Here is a 22,641-nt window from a genome sequence, read left to right as displayed (position 1 = left end):
CTCCTTGATTTTTATGTGGTATGGAAAGACTTAATGTGGAGGGCCAAAGGGAGAATAAAGCTGCGTAGGACTAAGAGTTTGGAGAGAGTTTGGATTTGATATCCCGCTTTATCACTACCCGACGGAGTCTCAAAGCGGCTAACAATCTCCTTTCCATTCCTCCCTCACAACAAACACTGTGAGGTGAGTGGGGCTGAGAGACTTCAAAGAAGTGTAAGTAGCCCATGGTCACCCAGCAGCTGCATGTGGAGGAGCGGGGAAGCGAACCCAGTTCACCAGATTACGAATCTACCGCTCTTAACCACTACACCACTGGAGCTCTTCCCCACCCCCCTAGAAGTGTTTGTTTCAAAAAGGACACATTTCCTAATCCTCATCCTAGTTTAAGATGGAGGTGGAGCTGTTCACCACAGCTCTGAAATTTTACAAAGGCAACAGCCCACAACCCACTTACTTGAGGGTAGGGTTGGGCGATATGTTGTGGTATCGGTTTCATAATTTTTTTACCCAGCAATATATAGCAAATTGTGCTGTGTTCTATACAAAAATCACAACATGAGGAAAACCGTGAAGCCAGCCAATGCTTCTCTCTGTTCCTGTTGCCGGCTCATCTTTCCCCTGCCTCTTGCAGGGGGAAGCAAATCACAAGAGCAGGCACCAGCAAAAATCATATTGCAGGGGAAAAACATGAAGGCAGCCAATGCCTCTACGTAGCTCCACCCTTATTTCAGGCATTGTGATATATCAGTATATTGTGATGTTTAGCTGGTGATATAGCATGATGTTAAAAACCAGATATCGCTCAGCCCTACTTGGGAGTAAGTCGTCTTGAACTCCAGGGGGTCTACTTCCAAGTAGATCTGTATAAGACTGCAAGTAGACTGTGTAAGTCTCCTTGTCCTTGCATGAATAACTTCATTTATTCTGGCTTTTATTACCAGCACTGGTGCTTTTTGGGGGGGCGGCGGCAGCAATTTCTCTGTCTTTTGAACATGTAGAGCAAGTATCAGAACACAGCAGACACTGACTTGCACCCCGACACAGTGCTGTTTACAAAGAATTTTTAAAGTGCGTTGTCACCATGGCAAAACATATCCACTTAAAAAAAATGAAAGGAGACTTTGCGTGGTTAAGGAAGTGGCAGAAATGCACTGAAAAGGGGGGGGATGAATGAAGATATATAAAGACAAGTGAACTGCCCCGTAAACTAATCCAAACAAGGGCTCAGAAAAGACTGAAGTGAGTCCAGCCAATGCAATGTTCGGCGCTTTCAGGGAGCACATCTTGGGCAGCCTAGAGCGGCATGCTGGCTGTTCCTCTCTTCCACAAAGACAGTCGCATGAACATGTTACGCTTGCATAACAGGGCGGGACTTCTTGGCCTCCAGCTCCACGCCTGACCCTGCAAATCCTGTGCCACCCTAGAAGAAAAGAAGACAAGGGTGGATAGCAGCTGTAGAACTTGGAATTTGCTTTGCCTGTGGGACATACACTGTCTCTGTTCTGCTTCTGAATTCTACACGTTGAGAGGTTCTGGGATCTCAAGTCCCAGGTGAAGCCATGCAACAGGCCCTGATTCCAAATCCCAGATGAATAAGGCAAAGCAAGAGTCTTCCAATCTCACCTTGCGATGCTAATGCATGTGAGAGGTGCATTTGCAAAGGGAAATTGGGAGCCTGGAGAAGGATGCTTAACCATTCCCCCTTCATTATCCCTTACAAAAAAACAACCTCCAGACATCACAGGGAGGTCCTGTGATCTCTCCCTCTCTCCTGAATCTGCGTCTTTCCCAACTAAAGCTTCCCTTCCACTTATATCTCCCTTCCATAGGTGCCTCCCTGCCATGTTGCTATGAAACCTTGGTTTGTCTTTTGTTGCATGAGGGCCAAAATATGACAAGATCTAAGCAGAGATGCAACCAGAATTATTATTGCCCATGCGTCAAAAAGCACTGGCAACGAATGTTTTGCCGCTTGCTCAAGATTAAAAACACAGAAACATCAGTTTAACGTGACTTCAAGCTTCATGAATGGGCAACGGGGCATGCAGAATTTCAGGGATCATCAAGGCTTTGGGTTGTAGCCAACTAACTGGTTGTATGACTAGCACTAGCACACAACCCTTTATTTTTGTATCGTGTTTGTTGACACGCAGGAGACTATAGAGAATTTCAGCTCAAAGACTATGGATCTCTGGCTAGCTGCAGGCTACAGTTCTCTAAATTCACTTCACATATATTAGGTTTTTTTGGGGAGGGTTAAGTAGTTTGGGAGTCCCTAATAATGCGGAACACTTCTGGATTTGGCTTGCGGAAAAGATCTTGAACATTGCTTATGCTGTAAACAAATACATGACTGGAGTAAATTGATGGTGCTGCTTAAAGCTAAGTTCAGGGGTTTATCCTGCGAACATAGTACAGTGGTGCCTTGGTTCTCAAATTTAATCCGTTCTGGAAGTCCGTTCCAAAACCAAAGTGTTCTAAAACCCAAGGCATGCTTTCCCATAGAAAGTAAGGCAAAATGGATTAATCCGTTCCAAACAACCCCTAAAACAGCAATTTAACATGAAGTTTATTATCTTACAAGACCATTGTTCCATAAAATGAATGCTATAAACAATGTACTGCAGTCACACAATAAATCAATCAATAGCTGAACTGGGTTCCACACAGTCACAAAAACAAAACAAAAAAGAGCTGCAAAAAGAAAAGAAAAAACGCAAAATAAATAGCAAAAACAGACAGACCTCAGCGTAACGCTCAAAACGGAAGTGTGGCACTCAAAATGGAGCATGTTTGGCTTCTGAAAAAAAATCCCAAACCGGAGCACTTACTTCCGGGTTAGCAGTGTTTAGGTTCCAAGTTGTTTGAGAACCAAGGCACCACTGTACTGAAGGGATTAGCAATACTGAGGAAAACTTGGATGTGTTGATCATCTGTAGCTTCAATCACATGGGGCAGGGCTATTGGGCAGGAAAGAAGTGATTCCTAAAGCATAGCTGAAGAGCTTCAGCATCATGGAATGGCTCTTCCTGCAAAGCCACAGGTGACAAATAAAGATGGGATTAATTTCTCAGAAGGTGAAATCAACCCTGAATAAATGATGCCTTCTGACACCTTGGCTACAGCACTGGGAGTTGATATTTGTTTGAGGATTTGTAGGAAGTTGGGGCCAAATTTCATGCTAGTTAGTACTGCTAACAGGTATTTCCACTCTAAGCAATCAAAAGCTTTGAGGATGTCTAGGGACATGATTGTCAGTGAGAGTTTAGTTGCCTTGCTGTGTTCGATGAGGTTCAGTAGTTTCCTGATGGGGTCTGTATTATTGCGACCAGGGACAAAGCCAGTCTTAGGCGGCTGGCCAAGATTGATGTGACTATCTTGGTTTATTAATGAGATTGGGCAGTATGATTCTACTTTGAGGCTGTCTTCCATTGGTTTTGGGATGGAGACTATTTTGGAGTGGGTCCAGGTTTTGGGGATGGGCCCCCCTTTCATGATGCCATTGAATAGGTGGGTCATGTAGGGCAGTGTTCCCCAACCTTGGGCCTCCAGCTGTTTTTGGACTACACCTCCCATCATCCCTCGCTAGCAAGACCAGTGGTCAAGGACAATGGGAATTGTAACCCAAAAACAGCTGGAGGCCCAAGGTTGGGGAACACTGATGTAGGGCATCAGGGGTTCTTTGAATTTCCTATAGAATAATGCTGTAAAGCCGTCTGGGCTTGGGGCTTTGTGTGGTTTCAAGTTTTTGAGGAAGCACTGGGAGTTTATGAAGGATTGCAGAAGGAGGTTAGAAAGTCACTCTCACCCGCTGTAGAACGATGATGTCCTTGTCAGTCAGCTTCTCACCATTCACTGGATCAACCATGTCCTTCTTGATGAGTCTCTCCACACACTCCAGAGTCACCACAGAGCCCCTTTGGGGAAGGAAGGAAGGACACACCTATTATTTGCTGCTAAGTATAAGGCCTGGATTCCCACACTTTGCTACTTACAACTATTCCACATCCAGCATACATGCAGAAGACCTCCCATCCCCTACAAAATTTACATAATGTTAGGGTTTAAGGGAAAATTATATGAAAATAATATATTGTTGGTATCTAACACCAAGTAAATTGGCAAAAATGTATAAATCTAAATCGAACAAATGTTGGAAATGTAAAGAGAAAGGTTCTTTTTATCATGTGTGGTGGTCTTGTAGTAAGGTTAAAACTTACTGAGAAATTATATACAATGAACTGAAAAGGATGTTCAAAATAACTTTTTTTAAAAAAAAACCCAGAAGTTTTCTTTTGGGAATTTTAGGGACAGAACTACCTAAATCGTATAGAAATTTATTCATGTATGCTACTACAGCAGCAAGAATGTTACTTGCCCCAAAGTGGAAAGAAGCAGAAGTCCCAGTAAAGGAAGAATGGATACAAAAACTCGTGGAATATGCAGAAATGGCAAAACTTACCGGAGGAATAAGAAATCAAGATGACAAACTTTTTTATAAAAGAATGGAAATGGTTTACCGAATATTTACAGATAAATTGTAAACAGATAAAAACATTAGCAGGATTATTGTGACAACCTGCAGTTTCACAAGGGTATATATTTAGGTAAAGGTAAAGGGACCCCTGACCATTAGGTCCAGTCGTGGCCGACTCTGGGGTTACGGCGCTCATCTCACTTTATTGGCCGAGGGAGCCGGCATACAGCTTCCGGGTCATGTGGCCAGTATGACTAAGCTGCTTCTGGCGAACCAGAGCAGCATACGGAAACGCTGTTTACCTTCCCGTCGGAACACTACCTATTTATCTACTTGCACTTTGATGCGCTTTCGAACTGCTAGGTTGGCAGGAGCAGGGACCGAGCAATGGGAGCTCACCCCATTGCAGGGATTCGAACTGCTTACCTTCTGATCGGCAAGCCCTAGGCTCTATGGTTTAACCCACAGCGCCACCCACGTCCCATATATTTAGAGTAGATAATTAAATGGGCAAGTGAAATCAAATCGGATATGCAGAAGATATTAAAAAATAATAATTAAGGAACCGCAGAAAGATGGGGAAGGAAGTCAAATTCTGAAGTGTTAAATTGATTGTAAAACTAATGAAATGTATAATCTTGAAAAGTATAAATAAAAACTTTTTAAAAAAAGAAGACCTCCCATCTCTGAAATGTCCCATCCCATCACTCACGATGGACGCAGAACAGCACACGGGACAGAGTTTCCAAGCATGTCTCGTGTGACGGCACACACGTAGCGGTCCTGCCGGTTGATCAGCCCTACTCGATCCACGCTAGCATCCACTGGGGTGAAATGCACTGGGATCAGGTCCTTCAACTTCAGGGGCTTCATACTCATGGGACAGTACACACACTTGTCCTAGATTGACAAAGAGCACAGCAAGTTGAGAGGCAGAGTAGGAATTAGAAACAATAGAGGCAAATGGCTTACAGCAAATATTGACACTCTGTCTGAAACACACACACACACCCATCAATTCCAGGACGCTACAGAGCTTGGTCAAATATTCAAGATACTGAAGATTTTGAGACTCAAGATATTAAAATCCTGGGAATAAACCTGGAAGCAGAAGCTACTCATGGCCAGCGAATCAGAACTGGGCACACTCCAGCCTGCGCTGATCAAAGTGAACAAAACTCAACAGAAACTTCCCCGTGGCTAAACTCTTCCCCTCCCTAAGGTTAACTTTTAATCTATCAGAAAAGAAAAAACTCGGGCCAATAAGAAGACTCCCTCACCCTACCTCCTGCACAGGACATTCAAATATAAAGTTATGAAAGTATTTTGAAGCAGAGGGAAGGGGAACTTAATGTGTGGTTGGAAAAATTAATTTCAGCTTAAACCTTAATACAGGTAACTTGCATCTTATGTGAGGGTTTGCTTCTGGAGGACCATGCAGAAAACCATAAAACCAGGGACCCCTGGAACTGGCCCCCTACCTGTGCAAGGTGGAGGGCTGTTTACCTGGCTTTGGAAAGGCAATGTGAGGGGTGAGGAAGCCTGCAATCACAGCAGTGTGCAGGTGGGTGGGGGAAATAAATACAGCCGTACCTTGGAAGTCAAACGGAATCCATTCTGGAAGTCCATTCAACTTCCAAAACATTCAGAAACCCAAGTGCAGCTTCTGATTGGCTGCAGGAATTGGACATTCGGCTTCCAAAAATAATTGTCAAACCAGAACATGGGTTTGTGGAATATGGGAGCCAAAACGTTCAAGAACTAAGCTGTTCGGAAACCAAGGTACGACTGTAACTGGAAAGTGAGTTTCCTCCTCTCCCCATTTATTTATTTATTCCTCACCCCATGCAAGTAAAGTAAGAGTATGATGCAAGTTACTTATATTATCATTTTGTATAAAAAGAATGGGGAAATAGTGATGAAATCTAACAGTCATGACTTTAAATGCTGAAAAAAGGTGAGATGTGGGTTTTACAAAAATCAGAGGTATCAGAACATTTTCTGGGAATTTTCTTCTGATACTAAAATTTATTACGATCTAGTTTAGTGTTTCATTTGGCTTTAGTAATCAAATCTAAAAGTAAAAGTATGCACTATATCTCATTCTCCCAACCCCCCATAGCCAAAAGTACCGTAGCTGAAATATTTTATTTGGGGTGGGGGGGTTGGAAATCAAGAGAGTAGATTTTATGTGGTTTAGATGGTTGAGCAAATTATAAGTTTTGGTAGGAAATTGTTTTAATTGAATCACCTTTAAGACACGTCAGCTGAACAGCATAAAAAGTAAACATTATAAGGAAGTAAAAGAAGAAAGCATTGTATTGGAAATTGGTTTGTCAACAGACAGCTGTGTATTCATCTGTGGGGGGGGGAGTTAATTCCAGTTTTGAAACCACGTAATTTTACTAGAATTGTATCCATTATATTACAAACAAGTTTTAGGAAACAATGCATTTTCAGAAATCAAAGATGTTCATAGAAAAGTGTAGCAGCAAAATGTCCTATTGGGGAAAATTTTCCAGTTCACATTACTGGGACTGGGTGGAGCTTCCTGGGTACCTTTGAAGGTGCAGGTTACCCAACCCAATCCTTTGCTGCTGCTCACCATAATACATTGGAAGTGAAAAACCTATGGCCCTGCAGATGCTGCTGAAGTACAGCTTCCATCATCCCTGACCATGTTGGAGGTGGGCTAATAGGAGCTGTCTATTTGCAGATTAAGCCTGCAGAACACTCTTAGGTGGCAGTCCTGGACTCACTCACCTAGGAGTAAGCCTCCATGAAATTAACTGCATTTACTTCTTAGTAGACATATGTCTTGTGCTGCCAGCTTCACAGCAGCGGAATACACTAGTTCGACCTTCTGATTTGATTATTTCCTTCTACCAGTCTACAATAGAAAGTGTCCTTTCATACTGCATCACGGTGTGGTACGCTGGTTTGACATGAACTGATAGGAAGTGCCTACAGAGGGTGGTGAATACAGCACAAGATATTATGGGCTGTCACGTGAATCCGCTGGATGAAATAGCGGAAGAACGTTGCCTCAGGAGAGTGAGGAAAATTCTCAGGGATGATTCACACCCTGGCCTGCACTTTCTCGATCTCCTGCCATCAGGCAGAAGATATAGAAGCATGATTAGTCGCACCAACAGGGTAAAGAACAGCTTCTATCCATGGGCTGTTAGGCTGCTGAATGAAAAGATAACAACAGGGCAACTGACTTTCGGGTTGGGTGGGTGTGCGTCAGTAAACGAGGGGAATTAAGACTAAGAGAGCTGAGTGGAGGGTGCTCGTGTAATCTCACTGTATACAAGTTGTACAAGTGACAATAAAGTATTTCAGTTTCAATTTCAATACCTTTCAACTCCACAGCCACACAGGAGGGAAAAAACAAATGACAAAAAAGGACCATCTCAACTGGAAGACACTATCTTCCTAATCTCAAAGACAGCAACCAGCTCAATGCAGTTAACGCCTCAGGACTTCTCCCAAGAACTCTGGAAGTGCAGTTTTGTGACCATGACAGAAGTTCTCTATTCCAAGAGTTTCAATTTTCTGGGTGTGTTGGAGACACTGTGACAGGTAAATTGGTTTAGATTTGTAGTGCAGACACTCCCTAAGGAAGACGGGGCAATGCGTGAGCCGGGAAAAGGAATGGCAAAAGGTACTCACTGGCTTGGGAATGACTTTGGTCTTGGCCTCTGGGGTCAGCGAAGGAATCCAAAAGCTGGGCAGTTGTTTGGCTTTCTCTTCATTGCTGGGTCCTGGCTGAGCATCTCCTGTAATCCACAGAACAGGGCAGTTATTAAGTCCCATAGCTTCCGAAGAAAGAGGTGAAAATCTAAGGGTGTGTGTGGGAAGACATGGCTGTATAGCAGGAGCAGAAAACCTTCAACATGCAGGCCAGTCTTGGCCCATGCGGACATTTCTCCCAAACCACAGCCACCTGCCAATCAGTGGAGGCCACTGGGGGATATCAGCCAACAAGCAGGGGGAAAGGTTCAATCCTGCAGAATGCTAAATAAATAATAATAATAATAATAATAATAATAATAATAATAATTTTTTTTAAAAAAATTATACCCTGCCCATCTGGCTGGGTTTCCCCAGCCACTCTGGCCGGCTCCCAACAGAATTAATGATAATAATAAAAAAGTGATTAAACATCAGACATTAAAAACGTCCCTGAACAGGGCTGCCTTCAGATGTCTTCTAAAAGTCAGATAATTGTTTATTTCCTTGACATCTGATGGGAGGGTGTTCCACAGGGTGGGCGCCACTACTGAGAAGGCCCTCTGTCTGGTTCCCTGTAACTTCGCATCTCGCAGTGAGGGAACCGCCAGAAGGCCCTCGGAGCTGGACCTCAGTGTGAACAATGGGGGTGGAGATGCTCCTTCAGGTATACTGAGCCGAGGCCATTTAAGGCTTTAAAGGTCAACACGAACACTTGGAATTGTGCTTGGAAACATATTGGGAGCAATGTAGGTCTTTCAGGACCGGTGTTATATTGTCTCGGTGGCCACTCCCAGTCTAGCTGCCGCATTCTGGATTAGTTGTAGTTTCTGGGTCACTTTGCCATTGTGTTCACTGCAGGGAACGTGCTGACACAGCAGACCCCTGAAGAGAGCAGGATTGTACCAGATAGTGAGCAAAGTTCAGTCCTGCTGCTTCATTCCTTGTGGGGAATGCACTAGCAGAACAGTCCCCTCCCACCTATCAGACCCCTGAACACATTGTGATGTCAGATGAAGGACAGGTGGGTGGCCCCACCCACCTGTCGAAGGTAGCTTGTAGGCGTGGAGGGAAATAAAGATCTAGCCCTCTGAGTGAAAAAAGATTCCCTAACCCTACTGTACAAGATTAGGGACACTGGAGCTCACCTGCAGACTTGCCCTACTGAGTTTTTGACAGGATCCAGTACTGCCTTAGGGATCCCTGAAGCTGAACCCTAGTAGTTCAGTTGACCACAACCCCCAGCAAAAGCTTTAAACACCATAACAAAACTCAGCAGGTACCCAGGACCACGCAACCCTCTTTGCTCCATGTTTGACAGAAGGGTTCACACCTCATTGTGGCCACCCACAATTCCCCCAGGAGTTTCACTTCACACATGAGGAGTTGTGTGGGTTAGAGACAAATATTCAAAGAGGCTGACAGCCGGAGAGCTACAAAGAATAGGGGGCGCTGTGGAGATGTGGGAAGAACTTTAAACCAGGGTGAAAAACCAGTGTGATTGTGGCAATGGGAGATAAACTGTGGACAGCATGTGATCCAGCAACACTCGAGCCACAGTGCTGTGTTTTAGGGCACTGCCAAAACCCAAAGAAAACCAAAGAGCATCTCTAAAAATACTTCATCGCTGCCGAACAAATAGGACCAGAACGCAGAAGGGTGGGGAAAATATTACTATGAAGCACAGGAAAGATGTACATGGCTCTGTCTAAGGAGTAACTGGGAAGTGTAATTCATTTTCTTTACACTTTTCTTATTTCTCACACTTTTGTCGCTCGGCCCTGTCCCAAATCTTCACACTTACCTGCCTTGCGATCAAAGGGGTTGAGAGGTTTGCTGACAATGCTCATCTCTTTGTCGAGGAAATTCTTCACCTTGGACTCTTTGGCAGCCTTGCTCAACTCCGCCAACTCCGTCTTCTTCTCATTCTTCTGCTTTTCGTAGGCCTGCAGTTGGGCACAGGAATAAAAACTGTCACGACAAAGACAAAGCTCTCCTGCTAAAATACGGAAGGGGCACACTCCTTGCTATGATCCAAGTGAGAGAGATGCAATGAAAGTGAAGAGAGAGAACAGGCATTGGGCATGAAAAGAAATCAGCAAAAAAGCACAGAGCAGCCTTCAGCTGTTTTGGAGTACCACCTTAAGCACTTTACATTTTTTTAAAAAATAGAAAACCACCCTATTAAGCAACAATTGGTGCTGTGGGTTAAACCACAGAGCCTGGGGCTTGCCGATCAGAAGGTCAGCGGTTTGAATCCCCACGACGGGGTGAGCTCCCGTTGCTCGGTGCCTGATCCTGCCAACCTAGCAGTTTGAAAGCACGTCAAAGTGCAAGTAGATAAATAGATACCGCTCCGGTGGGCAGGTAAACGGCGTTTCTGTGCGCTGCTCTGGTTCACCAGAAGTGGCTTAGTCATGCTGGCCACATGACCCGGAAGCTGTACGCTGGCTCCCTTGGCCAATAAAGCAAGATGAGCGCCGCAACCCCAGAGTCAGCCACGACTGGATCTAATGGTCAGGGGTCCCTTTACCTTTTTAAACCATCACAGTTCTAAAGTTCTCACTACACTTTCTGTTATCCCCTTCTGTGAAGTCCTCCCCTTAGACTTGTAGGCCCCACTGAGCAGATGGCATCAGTAGCTCCTGGTTCTTAGAGGCAATTCCTGTTGAAGGCACTGGAGCAAGAGTGGTGATTTAAGTGCCCTCTTCCCTGCCCTATATGGTTGTCTTGCACTGGGTCAGAAGCAAGGCACACAGGAGAACATCCCGAAAGGAAGGGTGCTATGCGAGGCGAGCCTATTTCGCACAGGTTCTTAACAAAGATGGAAGCCCCAGCCTGAGCTCCTTGGAGGCAGGGGAGAAAACAAACACACAAATTAAAAAGATCTCTACATCAACTAGCCTGGTTTCCATGTGGCTTGGCATATATATTTCATTTTACCAGTTCTCCTCCCCTTTCGTAAAATATTGATGCAGTGCTCGCTCACCCATCTATTAAACATACAAATCTGGCTCTTCAGATTAGCATACTAGCCACTTCTCTTGTTACCTTCATTTGCCGGGCAATCTCCTTTTTCTGGTGCAGGATGTACTCTAAGATGGCTTCTTTCTCATACAGGTATCCATCAGGGCTGGAGAGGGACACAGGCAGGATGAGAATCACAATTAGATGCCACTTCCATAAAGGCTCCCATGCAAGCTGCAGAGCACCACAGGAGTATCCATATGAACCACAAAGGTCAAGGGTACACCTGGGAGGTCATGCCACCAAACCAAGATATCATTCTACAGCAGAATGGGACATTATAGTCCTGTGATAAATACTAGACTTTGGTTGGGGTTCAAGTTCCTGCTCAGTTATGGACAGGTATATGTTAGCCACAATTTGCCACCTGTGAAATGGGAATGTAATCACCGCTTCCCAGCGGCAGAAGAGAATTTGACTCTACAGTCATGCCTTGGAAGTCACACAGAATCTGTACCAGAGGTGCGTTCGACTTCCAAAACATTTGGAAACCAAAGCGCGGCTTCTGATTGGCTGCAGGAAGCTCCTGCAGCTAATCGGAAGCCGCGGAAGCAGCGCCGGACGTTCGGCTTCTGAAAATCATTCGAAAACTGGAACACTCTATTCCAGGTTTTGCTCATTCAGGAGCCAAGGCGTTTGAGATCCAAGGTACAACCGTACAGGAATTTGCATGAAAATGAACATAAATAATTATTATCTCAACAGACATATATAGCGAGTGAACAAATAATTTCACTTAACTCTGCGAGTCAATGAAAGAAGCAACTTTGTGTGTGTGCATGCATGTTGGATCCAGGTTTAGAGATCCACTGCTTTATTAGCGAACTAATAAAGGCAAGTGGTTAGAGATCCACTGCTTTATTAGCGAACTACAAAAAAGGCAAGTGGTTAAGTAGTGTAGCAGATCTCCAGTTTAATACACTGAAGAGTCTCCCGTGGGCCTTGCCAGATATTTACGTCACAACAGGGTCCTTGCAGGGCTGCAGGGAGAGGCAGCAGCAGTCAAAATCCTTGACAGCATCTTTGCTCAGACGGACGTTCTGGGTCCCGTATCCAGAGGCAGCTGGGGAAAGGGGGGGGGAGCAATGGTCACATTAAGGCCACATTAATGAAAAGAGCCTGCCTGCCTAAGCGGCTCTGCTAAATCTCTAAATCCAGAAAGGGAAAACAGTTGGTAAAATATCTGCCCAGAGAAGCCCAGGTTGTCAAGTGACCTGCTCAGGACTGCTCACCTGATTGCTAAGAGTTTAAGGGCTGGCAACCCATAATCTCCTCCAGCAATAGAGAGAGAAGGCGGAATTAGCTTGGAGTTGCATAGCTTAATTTCCACCTGAGTTTCAATGAAACACTGGGTGGTGTTAAATCAGACCACAGGGTGTGCCCAATACTCTTGACTATCCCAGAGCTTCTCCCAATTCTCACCTGGCTATAAGCAAACGTACCAGTGATTTGCCTCCCTGTTCTGACCTTTATTCTCTCACTGCACTAGGCCTGGAGCAGTGCTCAAATTCCATAGTGGTGAAAGGGAGGCTGCTGGTCCCAGGTCTTTGTGGTACCTCCCTTAAACCACTGCTTTTATGAAGGCTACGGGGAAGGAGAACCATTTTCACAATTAAGGAGAGTTGGGTGGTAGTAGGGCTTGTAGATTTCACTAAGGCCCCCCACCCCCAGCTTCCCCTGTAGATTCAAATTCTGTCTCAACTTCCCTATCTAGCAACAGTCCTGGTTTTAGTTGCCCCAACTCACAATTTTGTTCTCCCAAACCTAGCCAGGGTTTCCCCTTCATTCAGAATCCTGGGGTCCTCACCTGCAGCCCCCACCACTGCCATTGTATCACAAGGTTCCCCCTGCAGCACTGCTGAAACCCTTCAAGTCTCAATCCAGTCCTACAGAAAGCAGCCTCCTCACCTGTGTCCTTTTTCTTTTCATGGTAGGTGTAGACAGCTCCTGCTGTGCAGTTCTTGCCATGGCGCGTCATGCCGGCTTAGATGGGCAATCCAGGAAGAAGCCGGCAGCTCCTCCCTGCCTTCATAAAGATATGTTTTGGTTAAGCACATTGTCAGGGCCTGATACAATACAGTACTAGATGCAAAGAAGCTCATGGGCTGTGTTGGATACGGATGCAGGTTAGAAGAGCCACAGGGTTGGAAGGGGGAGAATTAAGGAGGGGGGAATGGGGTAGATGGACAGAAAGCTCAAGAAATGGTCATGGGGTGGCTCAACAGGCTGCACCCACCTTCTTAACTGGAGGATTCAAAGATTCCTCTCTGGATATTCAAGAATCCTACTTTTAACATCTCCAAATCTATCCCCCCGCTACATTCCCAAATCTACCGCAGGCAGACTCATGTCCCATTCATAAAATATTTTGTTAAGGGTTCCTGTACCTTTAATTATTGTGCAGCAGAGTGATTTTCAACAGGTACAGCTTTAACCCCCCCCCCGAAAGACAAGCTGCGCCTCCTGCAATTCCCCAGTGTTAAACAAACAGGATGAAACTGTCTATTCTTTTTTCCCTGCTCATCCTAAATACCAAGGAGCTCTCATTGTCATGCCAAGGTAAGGTAAAGGTAAAGGGACCCCTGACCATTAGGTCCAGTCATGACCGACTCTGGGGTTGTGGCGCTCATCTTGCTTTATTGGCCGAGGGAGCCGGCGTACAGCTTCCAGGTCATGTGGCCAGCATGACTAAGCCCCTTCTGGTGAACCAGAGCAGCGCACGGAAATGCCATTTACCTTCCCATCGGAACACTACCTATTTATCTACTTGCACTTTGACGTGCTTTCAAACTGCTGGGTGGGCAGGAGCAGGGACCGAGCAGCGGGAGCTCACCCCGTTGCGGGGATTCGAACCGCCGACCATTTGATCAGCAAGTCCTAGGCTCTATGGCACAGCACCACCCGCATCCCTGTCACGCCAAGGTATCAATTACCAATTGTCCCACAACCCAGCCTGTTGTTCTCAAATGTGCCTTCTTTCATGGGATGACAGCTCTCAAGTTCTCCTTATTTTGAACTCTAGGATCTCAGTCACACCAAGTCTTGAGACCACTGAAATTCACCCCTCTTCACATGAGGCGGGGGGATACATTCATTATGAGCCACACTCCCAAAAAGGAAAGGTCAGATACACCCTAAAAAACCAGCAACAGAAGTGGTTTCTTCTGTTGTTTAATGGCACAAGATGTACAACTGCCACCTAGCGGAGGTTAGCTAACCATTTCGCTAGCATCTATATATGAGGGGGTGGGAGCACTGTCGCCCTCCAGAGGTTGCTGGACTACAAGTGCCACCATCCTTGACCACTGGCCCCTCCCCAACAGCACATACAATCATTAAAATGATCTAAACATCTGATAGCTTTTAAAACCCTCTACTTGAGAATTGCCTCCACATCACTCTCAATCCCTTTTCCCTTACAAACCAAGTAGCGGTGGGGAAATAATTGCTCCCCATGCTATCTTCCTGTAAAAATGCCCAAAACGCATTTACCAGTGACAATACTACCTGCTATTCCCAAACAAATACAAGAATGAGAGTCTGCGACAGAATTAAGTCTTGCAGGAGAAACATCAAATGATATCACTAATTAATATCAAGAAATTGCTCCCAGACAACTTCATTCCTGCCTGTGTTTCCATTTCCCCAAAGAGCGTTCTGACTTAAAATCCCCAACACACAACAAATCTCAAACTCCCCGGCAGAGCAATTAATACAAGGATTATAAACGTTATGAATCCTGTTCTTAAAAAGTTCTGGAGAGGTATAAGCAGCATAGTACCTGAAAGTCTCACAGTTCAGTGTCCCTCAATGAAAGATACAAAACACCCCAACTGACAACTCACTATAGCATCCCTCAACATTTTTGTCTTTCATAAATTATTAGCTTCCTCCTTGCCACTGCACTAGGCCTCCATTTTGCACACCTTCTGCATTACACCATATCCTCTCTGCCAATTTTAAAACACTTCCCACCTCAATATCACCGATTTGACAACTGCGTTCTCCTCTACCCCTCAAAGCCTTATCTGGCTCACAAGTACTCTAACTTATTTACCTTAGGCTGCAATCCTACACACACACTTACCAAGGAGTAAGTGAAGGTTCAGTGGGACTTCCTTCTGATTGCACCCTCATAAGCCTTCTTTCTCAGTGATCCTCCCTGCTCCCCTTCCGGGCACCCAGATGCAACCCCTTTTAATCATATCGAAGGGTAAAATGTCAGCCAGTAGCTATAACATTGCACGAAATGCTGCAAGCACTTAAACCGCCTCTTCTACGAAATGGTTTCAGGTGCTGGAGCCCTGGCCACTTTTTCACCTGGCCAGCACATTCCTCACCCACCACTCACCCCCACACCCGCCACAAGCTCTTCCCAAGACGGTTTCCCCAGCAAGTTTCCAGTCCTCATTTGCACCAGCAACGTAATCATTCCCCCAGAAACACGAACATAAGTTGCTCTGTCACCATTTCCATCCATCTCTGGCGCCAATGTTTCTCTCACAAGAACCGGGGCTGCCCTTGCCTCCCTCTGGCAACCTTACTGTTATTTTTGTTGTTATTGTTGTTGTTATCATCATCATCATCATCATTATTATTTGTTTATACCCCGCCCATCTGGTTCAGTTTCCCCAGCCACTCTGGGCGGCTCCCAATCAAGTGTTAAAAACAGTACAGCGTTAAAATAAATAGGTTATTTCATAAATAACATGATTGGGCTAGAAAACGACGACGACAGTAGCCCAGCCCTGCCCTTGCGCCTTCCCCATCTATAGCGATACGTGGAATTCAGTCGGTGAAGCTTTTCAAGGAGCGGAGACCATGTGTTATTCAGTGCGAAAGGCACAGCTGCAGCCACGAGTTCAAAACTTGGCAACCCCGCTACCAACTCCTGGTCCCAACCCACACCCGACACCCGCGCACCTTCCTCTCTGCCCAGCATAAGGGGTGGGGGGCTGGGGGTTTACCGTAAAACAGGCAACGTTTCTCTCTTCCCCCACCTCCGCCAAGGGATCCGGAAGCAGGAAGTGCATAACCTCCGGAAGTACTTTGAAGTCCTGCAGCTCTGGAGCTGTGCATTAGCCAAATTGTTCCCGTCACGGAGGAAACAAGGTGCGGGAGGCAGAGGGGCCGCGGCGTTGAGGTTCCTCTGTAGAAAGGAGGCCATAAGCCGAGGCTTGTTATTGTTTAATGCCTTCAGGGAGGGAGAGAGGGAGGGAGAGAAAGAGAAAGACACACACACACACATACATATACATATATATATATATATATATATATATATATATATACGGTATATATATACACGCACACATATATATGTATCCCTTATACATATACACACATGTATGTATGAATACATATATAATATACATACTTTTCATAAACTGTGTGTGTGTGTATATATATATATATGAGAAAAGTATTGAACACACACACATATACAGTTCATATATATATATGTGGCAGTCCTATGCGCTGGGCGTACCCCATTTAATGCAGTGGTTCTTATGTTGTTGTGGTGGTTTAGTCGTTTCAGGCATATCTGGCGCCGTGGTGCAAAGCTCCTTCCCCCCCCCCCCATTTCTCTCTTTTTATATATAATATTTTTTATTATTTTTAGCATACAAAATTTTTTAAGACATACCACACAAATTATTATACATATGTCCTTGTTTGGACTTCCTTCAGCATCTCTGATAGCCTTCCGTCTTGATTATTTCTCCTGCAATTCTTAACTTAATATTGCCTTTACCTTTTCTAACAAATCATTCCTCCCTTTCCATTTTTACAATATTTCTTAAATTACTCCTCACAGAACTTTTTGTAGTCCTACAAACGTAATCTGATCATCACAAATGCCTTTCAAATACTCAGTAAATTTAGTCCAGTCTTCGGTAAACCTCTGGTCACGCCGGTCTAGGATCCTTCCTGTTAGTTTGTCTAATTCTGCGTAGTCCATCAATTTCAACCTCCATTCTTCTAATGCTGGTAGTTCTTTTTGCTTCCATTTTTGGGCCAATAATATTCTTGCTCCTGTAACTGCGTATAAAAACAAATTACAATATTTCCTGTTTATATCATTTCCAACAATACCTAAAAGTAATGCTTCCAGTTTTTTAATAAAAGTATATTTCAACATTTTTTTCAACTCATTATATATCATCTCCCAGAAGCATTTCACCTTTTTACATTCCCACCACATATGATAAAATAATCCTTCTTTTTCTTTACATTTCCAACATTTATTACTGACTTTATACATTTTTGCTAACTTAACTGGTGTGATGTACCATCTATACATCATCATCATCATGTTTTCTTTTAATGCATTACGTGCAGTAAGTCCTAAACCTTCTTTCCATAATTTGACCCAATCACTTAACTGAATATTATATTCTAAGTCTTTTGCCCAATGAATCATAACTGATTTTACCTCCTCATCTTTCAAGTGCCATTCAAGCAGTAATTTATACATTTTTGACAGAATTTTAAAATTATTATTCAATATTTCTTGTTGAAACCTCGATTCTTTTTCACAGAAACCATTTTCTTTGATATCTTGTTTAAACACTTCACCTGATAATAATGTAACCAATCATTAACATGCTCTTTCACTTCTTCGTATGGTTTCAATTTCCATTTTCCTCCTTCTTTAATCCCCCCCCCCTATTTCTCATAGTTTTTTAGGGAGGATGGCGGAGCTGGAGGAGGCAGATAGCAGAGGTGGAGGCTGGACACGGTGCCTCCTGGCTCAGCTGGCCACGGCAGATGGAGGCTCCGGGCGTGGCGCTGCTTTGGCACAGCATGACGGAGGCGGGCAAGGGTGGTGAGCTGATGCCAGGAGACACTGCATCCAGCCTCCCTGGCACCCTCCAGAACTTGGCACCCTGGCACCCCGCGCCACTAGCCTCTATGGGTAAGACGCCCCTGAGTCGTTTAGTCGTGTCCGACTCTTTGTGACCCCATGGGCCAGAGCACGCCAGGCACGCCTGTCTTCCACTGCCTCCCGTTATAGTACTTCTAAATAAACATGCATAACATAGGGGAAAAATATTTCTCGCTTAAGGCAACTATTTGCAATATAAGAAGTGCAACCAGATCAATGGAAGGTTAGTAATAAACCTTCAGTTGTATCTTTCCAAAGGAAACCAAACCTGATTAAGTGCTGTACAGTGGTACCTCGGGTTACATACGCTTCAGGTTAAAGACGCTTCAGGTTACAGACTCCACTAACCCAGAAATCGTGCTTCAGGTTAAGAACTTTGCTTCAGGATGAGAACAGAAATCGTGCTCCACTGGCGCAGCGGCAGCAGGAGGCCCCATTAGCTAAAGTGGTGCTTCAGGTTAAGAACAGTTTCAGGTTAAGAATAGACCTCCAGAAGGAATTAAGTTCTTAACCCTAGGTACCACTGTACTCCTGAAACTTAGTCCTGCTTAGAGAAGTGGGACACCTTTAACAATATAAAGGGGGGGGCGGGGACAGGGGCAGAATGGTGTTGGTGAAAGAAAGAATGGCAGAAACAAAGTTACCCTTAGTCTAATTTATGCCTCTGTGCTGAGCTTCCATTGTGCAGCTAAACAGAGGTGTGTGTGCATACATGGTTTTGTTGTGTGTTTTTAATTCGATTTTGCTTCACTTTAAACATGGATTAGCGATGCCTGTGAGTGTGAAGGGGTGGAACTGTGGAAGAAAAGCGTTAAAAGAACTTGGAATCTGGGCGGGGGGGCAGGGAGGGGCAGATGCCGCTCCCTGTGCCCCCTTAAATCAATGAAAATCAATAAAAATACATAGCTAAGGTTCTCCCCCCCCCCAACAAAAGGGCTTCCCCGCCGCAACAAAAATCCTAGCTTCGCCCATGACCCAGAGTATCAAATATCATTCCTTATATGTGTGAATGAGCCATTACAGAACTGTCATATCATTATATGTTGCCTTAAAACACAATTCAGTGGAATCAGCTGACACATTCAGCTGCAAGTCCTCATCAGGTGGGAGTTAGTAGTCAGAGATAACCGAGGTCGAGTGATGCACACAATTGTCTGAAACAGCCCTAAGTGTTATCTAATTTCAAAAATCAAACCTTGGCAGGTAGTTGCTATTCAAAAACACAGACAAAATACATTCTACTTATGTCTCAGCTCATGTTCCTGGCACTACAGACCTCAAGAGATTCTTGAACACTGAAAGCCTATAAGGAAGGACAATCCATTCCTATGGCTCACTGTCCCCCGTCCCCCACCCCCGGGCTAAAAAACCCCGGCTGATTGATTGAGCAATCAAAACTGGAAAGTGCTGGCGTTTCTAGACAAACAACTGTCACAGAGACACTATACACATCAGTAATACAGAAAAGCCACAAGCTGGATCCTTGCCAAAAAATAAGATTTCTCTCCACAGTGAAATATGCAGAATTTACATCAGTGTACAGGTGTAATCAACACCAGCTTGCTGACAGAATACAGCTACCGGATTGTGAGTGATCTCTCCACCCAGACAGTTAGAACAGCTGACAGTGTAGATTGTTTTGATCGTTTGATCTGTGCCTCCCCATAACTGGCTGACACAAATGTTTGGCGGGAACATGGACACGATGAGATCTGATTTGCTTAGTCAGCAATCTGAGATGCTTTGGTTAAGGATGAGTAAATCTGTCCATTTCGGTTCTTCACTTTTCCAATCTTAAATTCAGTTCTTCACATTTCCACATTAGTTTGTGATTTATTGATGTTTGTTTAAAGTTCTCGTGAAAATTCATCAGCATTTTAATGCTGATCCTAAAATACACATTTTTGTATGCAGTTTTTCCTAACAAGCATATTTTTGCAAAGTCATTTCCCCGACTGTAATGTATTTGTGTGTGTAATTTTCACTAATATATGCATTTTTATTCACAGTAGGTGCATTTTTATGCCCTAGTAGATGCAAGAATGAGGGACGTGGGTGGCACTGTGGGTTAAACCACAGAGTCTAGGGCTTGCCGATCAGCAGGTCGGCAGTTCGAATCCCCGCGAAAGGGTGAGCTGCCATTGCTCGGTCCCTGCTCCTGCCAACCTAGCAGTTCGAAAGCACGTCAAAGTGCAAGTAGATAAATAGGTACCGCTTTGGCAGGAAGGTAAGCGGCATTTCCATGCACTGCTCTGGTTCTCCAGAAGCGGCTTAGTCATGCTGGCCACATGACCCGGAATTTGTACGCCGGCACCCTCGGCCAATAAAGCGAGATGAGCGCCACAACCGCAGAGTAATCCGCGACTGGACCTAATGGTCAGGGGTCCCTTTACCTACGTGCAAGAATAGTGCAAAGTGGTGGATTTCTACTGGACCATCCACATATCATTCTGTTTTCGGAGTTGTTCTGTTATGCTTCCCCATTGTTACTGCACCAAACATTTAAAGTATGATCTTACCACTTGAAACAATCACGGCTACCCCCAAAAAACCCTGGGAAATTTAGTTTGTTTAGGGTTCTTCAGGGTCTTAGCGCACCAAAGGAAGATGAGCAAAGCGAACCCAGAAGAGGTTCAAATATGCTTCTTGGGGGCTGAAAGGTAAAATGGAAAGTGGGAGAGCTAAGTCTGGGTTCTTTTCCCTGCGTCATGGTACCGGCCTCTATGACACCAAAGTCAGATGTGGGGCAGGGTGGGGGGAATAAACCACAGCAAACATAAAGCTCAGCGATGTGAAAACCCTTGGTACTAAGCCTTGCTTGGTAAATAGACCGTACAGGAAACTGAAGAGCAATATTTGGTTTCAGCAACACAAACATGAGGAAGTGGAACTCATAATATGGATTATAGGTCAGGTTATGACCGTAACAGCTGTCTTGCTGAAAAGGAGTGAAACCGTGAGCAAAAGGGTAAGAAAAAAAGCATGTCATCACAATAGGGAAGGGGCTTTTTTTCAAGTGTTTGACCACATGCTTCTCCTACTCATAATGCAGTACTTTTAGCTTCCGTATCCAACTCGGCATAACCATAATTAACACATTCCCCCCCCCCCAATTGTTTTAGGCGTATGTCCTCAGCTTGTCGGGGACGTGGGTGGCACTGTGGGTTAAACCACAGAGCCTAGAACTTGCCGATCAGAAGGTCGGCGGTTCAAATCCCCGCGACAGGGTGAGCTCTCGTTGCTCGGTCCCTACTCCTGCCAACCTAGCAGTTCAAAAGCACGTCAAAGTGCAAGTAGATAAATAGGTACCACTCCGGTGGGAAGGTAAACGGCGTTTCCGTGCGCTGCTCTGGTTCGTCAGAAGCAGCTTAGTCATGCTGGCCACATGACCCGGAAACTCCATGCCGGCACCCTCGGCTAATAAAGCGGGATGAGCGCCGCAACCCCAGACTCGGCCACGACTGGACCTAATGGTCAGGGGTCCCTTTACCTTTACCTTTTACCTCAGCTTGTCAGTAATATGACTGTTGTATGCAACCCCGGTCTCTGAGCAGTGAGAGACTCCTGTGCTTACCCAGGGTTCCTGTTTCTTTGGAATGAAGGTCAGTGAAAACAGTGGTATCTTTAGGGTATATTGTTCTGAGTGTGGGATAGAGGGGCTCATAGCAGGAACACCCCAATAGGTCTTGTACCTTGGAAGTCAAATTGAATCTGTTCCAGAAGTTCATTTGACTTCCAAAACATTCAGAAGCTCCTGCAGCCAATCGGAAGCCGCGCCAGACATTCGGGTTCCAAAGAACATTTACAAATCGGAACGCTCACTTCCGGGTTTGCGGCATGTGGGAACCAAAACGTTCGGCTCACAAGGTGTTTGTCAACCAAGGCACGACTATACACAATAAAAGGGATATATGGAGAAGGGCAAGGATCTCAGGCAAGGGAGGGGGAAGCCCCAAACAGCATACGCAGAATACTGTACGATTTCTAGCCTCTGAACATTGCACTGCTTCCTTCATTTCAGCTCTCTTAAAAGATCCCCACGCAGACTTTGGATGTGATATATTATCAGCCATAAGACCAACCATGCCGCTGATGGATCCTCGTAGAAAACGGACAGTATGTGTACAACTGCTTGTGTAGCTTAGCTGTGCCTTTGCTTCAGGAAACTGGCCTCGAACAAAGAGAAAAATGGGAGTGCAGCCAGCTCACTTCACACCTTAGCCCTGGAACCTGTTTCTAAAGCCTCAGAACTTGTGCTGTATTCAGTGGCGTAGCGTGGGTTATCAGCACCCGGGGCAAGGCAAGTAATTTGCACCCCCTAACCCATGGATTTGCGCCCCCTAACCCGTGGATTTGCACCCCTAACTCGTGGATTTCCCTAACCCCCAGATGTTGCGCCCGGTGCGGCCGGCCCCCCCTGCACCCCCCACGCTGCGCCACTGGCTGTATTAAACAAAGATGCCTTCACTTCCGAGTAAAGCGGCGATTTCTATTATACCATGAGGGCTGTGTA

The 22,641-nt window shown here is 45.1% G+C and overlaps 1 protein-coding gene across 4 annotated transcripts; it reads right to left on the bottom strand.

The window, feature by feature from the left end:
- Positions 1-1,047: 1,047 nt before the first annotated feature.
- Positions 1,048-16,325, bottom strand: NOSIP (nitric oxide synthase interacting protein). 4 transcript variants are annotated; one of them, XM_081884393.1, is made up of 10 exons: positions 16,207-16,259; positions 15,327-15,433; positions 13,148-13,265; positions 12,197-12,302; positions 11,264-11,345; positions 10,017-10,158; positions 8,153-8,259; positions 5,190-5,377; positions 3,809-3,917; positions 1,048-1,420 (listed from the first exon to the last, which is right to left on the bottom strand). In XM_081884393.1, exons 3-10 carry the CDS (start codon positions 13,215-13,217, stop codon positions 1,349-1,351), a joined length of 876 nt encoding a protein of 291 aa, XP_081740519.1. In that variant the 5' UTR covers positions 13,218-13,265; positions 15,327-15,433; positions 16,207-16,259; the 3' UTR covers positions 1,048-1,348. The 4 variants fall into 4 exon arrangements, with proteins under 4 accessions (XP_081740519.1, XP_081740517.1, XP_081740518.1 ...); XM_081884391.1 differs by lacking the exon at positions 15,327-15,433 and having other exon boundaries at positions 16,207-16,325; XM_081884392.1 differs by lacking the exon at positions 15,327-15,433 and having other exon boundaries at positions 13,148-13,261; positions 16,207-16,320.
- Between the last annotated feature and the right edge of the window lie 6,316 nt (positions 16,326-22,641).

This window comes from Podarcis melisellensis (assembly GCF_964234715.1).
Source record: "Podarcis melisellensis genome assembly, chromosome: 13".
Classification (NCBI taxonomy): Eukaryota; Metazoa; Chordata; class Lepidosauria; order Squamata; family Lacertidae; genus Podarcis; species Podarcis melisellensis.
This window is presented reverse-complemented; position numbering and strand designations above follow the sequence as displayed.